General features: G+C 44.6%; 2 protein-coding genes across 2 annotated transcripts in view; one reads left to right on the top strand and one right to left on the bottom strand.

The window, feature by feature from the left end:
• Window positions 1–15: 15 nt before the first annotated feature.
• LOC104825125 lies at window positions 16–3,230 on the top strand. Its single transcript, XM_010557404.2, has 3 exons — window positions 16–2,170; window positions 2,278–2,469; window positions 2,591–3,230. Exons 1-3 carry the CDS (start codon window positions 18–20, stop codon window positions 3,114–3,116), a joined length of 2,871 nt encoding a protein of 956 aa, XP_010555706.1. The 5' UTR covers window positions 16–17; the 3' UTR covers window positions 3,117–3,230.
• A 305-nt stretch (window positions 3,231–3,535) lies between these two features.
• The window catches only part of LOC104825124 (plastidial pyruvate kinase 2), a 4,572-nt gene continuing 4,260 nt past the window's right edge, over window positions 3,536–3,847 (bottom strand). The window contains exon 13 of the mRNA XM_010557403.2: window positions 3,536–3,830. Coding sequence (XP_010555705.1) covers window positions 3,777–3,830 — 54 coding nt within the window. The 3' untranslated portion in view covers window positions 3,536–3,776. The remainder of the gene's footprint in view (window positions 3,831–3,847) is intronic.

Here is a 3,847-nt window from a genome sequence, read left to right as displayed (position 1 = left end):
CCCCCCCCCCCCCCCCGATGGCTACAGATATGTTATACGCCAAAACGCAGCGTATTGTGCTACTCATTGATCTCGACCCGGTTCTTCACCTTCCCGACCCGAACCCGTACCTCTCCGTCGTCTTCTCCGCCGCCGAGAAGCTCCTCTCTCTCCCTCGTCTCTCTTCATCTCTCTTCTCCTTCAAGCTCTTCTTTTCCTCTCTTTCTCCTCTTCTATCTTCCTCCAAGCTCTCTTCTCTCTCTCTCGCCTCTTCTCTCTCCTTCGACCTCCCTACCCCTACACTCCCCTCTCTCTCACGCGCCTTCGGCGCCCTCAAACGATCCAACCTCTGTTCTTCTTCCTCTTCCGCGTCGACGTCTCGTGGGGCTTATGTCGCGGCATCGATGCGTCAGATCGTGTACGATTACAATTGGGAGCTGGTGGTTCGAGATCCGGTGATAGGTACGGTCCTAGGGCTTGCTGATGATGGGTTTGATTTCGTCAAGTCGAATTTGGTCGTGCTTTTTTCACCACTGTCTAGGGATATGAAATGGGTTTCTGAGTTCTTGGATGTCGGTATCGAGGAGGAGTGTCTGAGCGATTTGAATTCGTTTAAATCGAAGTTAGGAGGGATTTTCAACACTGTGAATGACTTGTTCGTTGGTAGAGATATTCACTTAACCTGGGTTGACGTGAAGTGTGAAGTTGATTCAGTTGAGAGAAGCAACTCTGGATTGAAATTAGGGTTTTTAGAGAGCGGGATTAAGGAATTGGGTTGGGGATTTTGTTCTACGGATTCAATTGTTCTTTGTTCCTCCGCCATTCCCTTTGGATTGATTTATCCAGCAATTGGTGTTTCTCCCAAGGTATTCAGTTTTGGTGAATACTGCAGAAAATTTCGCGTACAGAAGACCAGTCTCGAGATCATAGATGTTAATGGTAAACCTCTTGAATGCAAGTGTAGTGAGCTAGAACTAGTTTACTTGAAAACATCTCATAGGAATAGGTCTGAGGAGTTCATCAGCAAGGCTAACGGACCCAAGGAGTCACTTCAAGCCTCCTTTGTTGAGCAATTTGGTGATGGAATCACCGAAATTAATGTCAAAGCAATGAGGATCTGTGATGATCTTATGGAACTGGATAAGTATACACGTGGTACCTTTGTTGTTCGTGAAGTCCTTGGAGAATCTGGCCAAGATCAGGAGGAGAGTGAGTTTTGGGCAGATCGGGTTCTTCAAATACTAGCGAGGGAGACCGATGGGAGAGTAATAAAAAGACCGTTACCCATTTGGCAGATCTTACTAAGTTTTATCTACAGAGAAGGTTATTCAGTTTTGGTTTCACTTTCAGACTGCAATGGCTGTTCATGGATGGGAATCCTCAAGCCCTTCACCTTTTCTTCAGCTTTCATCTCTGTTTTGGACAATGGTGTCTCTCCCATGACTTTAGAGCAGACAACATGCAGGACAAAAGTCTATCCTAGCGAACACAAGAGAAAATCGGACAAAGGTGTTCTGAATTTACAGGACATTACTTGGGCTGAGTTCTGTAGGTCAGTGAACAATTACCCTGACCTTGAGCTGGAAGATGCTTACTTTTCTAAGTTCAGCAACTCAAAGAAGTTGAAGTTTCTGAAATGCTGGGTAAAACAGATTAAGAAAGTTAGTGGTTGTAGCTTGTCTGTATCTAGCAGTTGCAAGCCATGCGGAGAGGTAGAAGCAGATACAAATGAAGTTGACAACTTGTCTGAAGAGACAGAAAATTCGGTCCATTCATCTGCTTCCAAGGAGGACATTGCTTCGACCGGACATTCCAATTCCCAGACAGCAGAAAATGAAAGATCTAATTTTGCGTCAGAGTCATCAGAGAGTTTCTTTGGCGGTCTCCCCAATAAAATCAAGCAAGGGATCGAGTCCGAGGAAGTAGACTTGGCCGCTTTGGCAGAGCGAATTGTCAACTCTTGTATCTTCTACTTCTCTCGGAGATGTGAAAAGGAAGATAACTGCGAAAATGGAGCTCCCGTGATGGAATCCATGGAAACTGCTTATGCTACTACAGTCACTGAGGAGCTAACAAAGCTGCTACTGAAAGAGCCGAAGGATTTAGTCCCCAAACACAAGAAGAAGGAATCATCTCCTGACGCATGTGAACCCAGTTCAGCTGAAACTGCACCAAAAAGCATTGTTAGAGAGTATCCTTTTCTATGTTTGCTTACACTATCCATGATGCCCTTTTGCTTGATCTTTGTTATCATTACCATTGCAGTGTGTGTTCCGTTTTTCTTTAACAAGCCATAAGATATGAGCTGCAGATTTTTTTCAGAATGGAGATCCTAAGATCAGAGATAGGTTTGGGAACTGAAGAGTCTATGAAGCAGAAGTTTGTAAAACATGTTTGCTTGCTTCTAGAGGCCATACAGTGCAAACTAGATGGCGGATTCTTTGGAGATTGGAGCCTTGATAAGTACGTGGACAAGACAATAAAAGCCAGGTAAGAATACTAACACCATCTTTGGAGATTGGAGCCTTGATGCCTTCTCCTGAAGTGTGAGCTGTAGAGGAATCAGGGAAAATCTGGTAATGCTTAATCTGTCCTTTTTTTTTTGTTTCAGATATCATCACATTCTTGGAGAAGTCGTTAAAAACATTTACACGAAAATGGATTTGCTTCTGTTCACCGACGAGGAGCCTCCAGACAGCTTCCTGAACAGCGAGGAAAGCGGCCAATCGGGTAAAGAAAACAAGCATGCGGGTGAGAAGACCCACTCGCGGGAAAACACAGCGGAGTGCAGAGAAGCGAGACGGAGAGACGAGGAAGCTAGGAAATTACTCGGTGTCCGAGAACGGAGGGAGAGAGCTCGGAGATTCGCCTCGTTCACAAGCTGGATGCCTGATCTTCAGAGAGTTTGGGCACCGAAGCAGGCAAAGACATCGAAAGCGAGATCGGAACAGAAGCAAAGAGTCTCGAAAAGGAAGAACGGAGACGAAAGATGGACGGGCTGTGACAGGGTATGCGAGACACCGGTGACAGGGAGCAAACGGTCTTACTACAACAGAACAAACGACTCCGTTGAGAAAGAGATCGGAGCTCCGCCTTCTAGTTCTGTTCCAAAGGCTTTGTTTCAGGATGAACCTTGAAAATACATTCCCCCTTTCGACCATTCGTTACTCCCAAGAAAGCTGCCTACACGAAATGCGATCTCAGTTGTGTATCTGATTGATCGAATAAGAGTTTCTATTTGCATATCATCACATTAGCTGCATACGAAATTCTTAAATCTTCGTTAGATACATGAGGGGGTGTAATCTTTTTTTTTTTTAAAATCATTTTCACATGTTTTTTTTTTTTAATTTTAAACCACGAATCCCTATTTAATTTACAGATACGGGGAGCCGAGCTCAAAATCAGCAAACTCGTGAGGAACCCGAAAATCCTGAGCCGAACCAAGTCATCGGTATAACGAAGTTCTGATTTCGTGTGATCTTCGTGTCCCATGCCGGCAACATACGATGAGTGAACGAAACATTGAAACCAGACAAGGATGAAAAGAGGAGACTGAAAAACTCGTTTTCTGGGATTTGGAGCAGAAGAAAAAACATAAAACACTGCCAAGTTCTGCCGTTTTTTTTTTCTTTTTTGTCTCAAGGAAGCAACAAACTAACTAGCTAACTCAGGACGAAGAAATTCAGACAGGAAACAAACAAGAGAACAGGAAAACAGAAGCGAAAAAGTTTCTTATAGATGGAAAGAAGTTTCTACTTATCGATCGATCCATCCATCACTCAGTCAGCCGGATGCTAAACTTTGCGGACTTGGATGTTGTGAGTGGACTGCGACCGCCATATCGGCTGGCCCCCCCCCCTCACCA

This window comes from Tarenaya hassleriana, unplaced genomic scaffold (genome assembly GCF_000463585.1).
Source record: "Tarenaya hassleriana unplaced genomic scaffold, ASM46358v1 Cleome42, whole genome shotgun sequence".
Classification (NCBI taxonomy): domain Eukaryota; kingdom Viridiplantae; phylum Streptophyta; class Magnoliopsida; order Brassicales; family Cleomaceae; genus Tarenaya; species Tarenaya hassleriana.
This window is presented reverse-complemented; position numbering and strand designations above follow the sequence as displayed.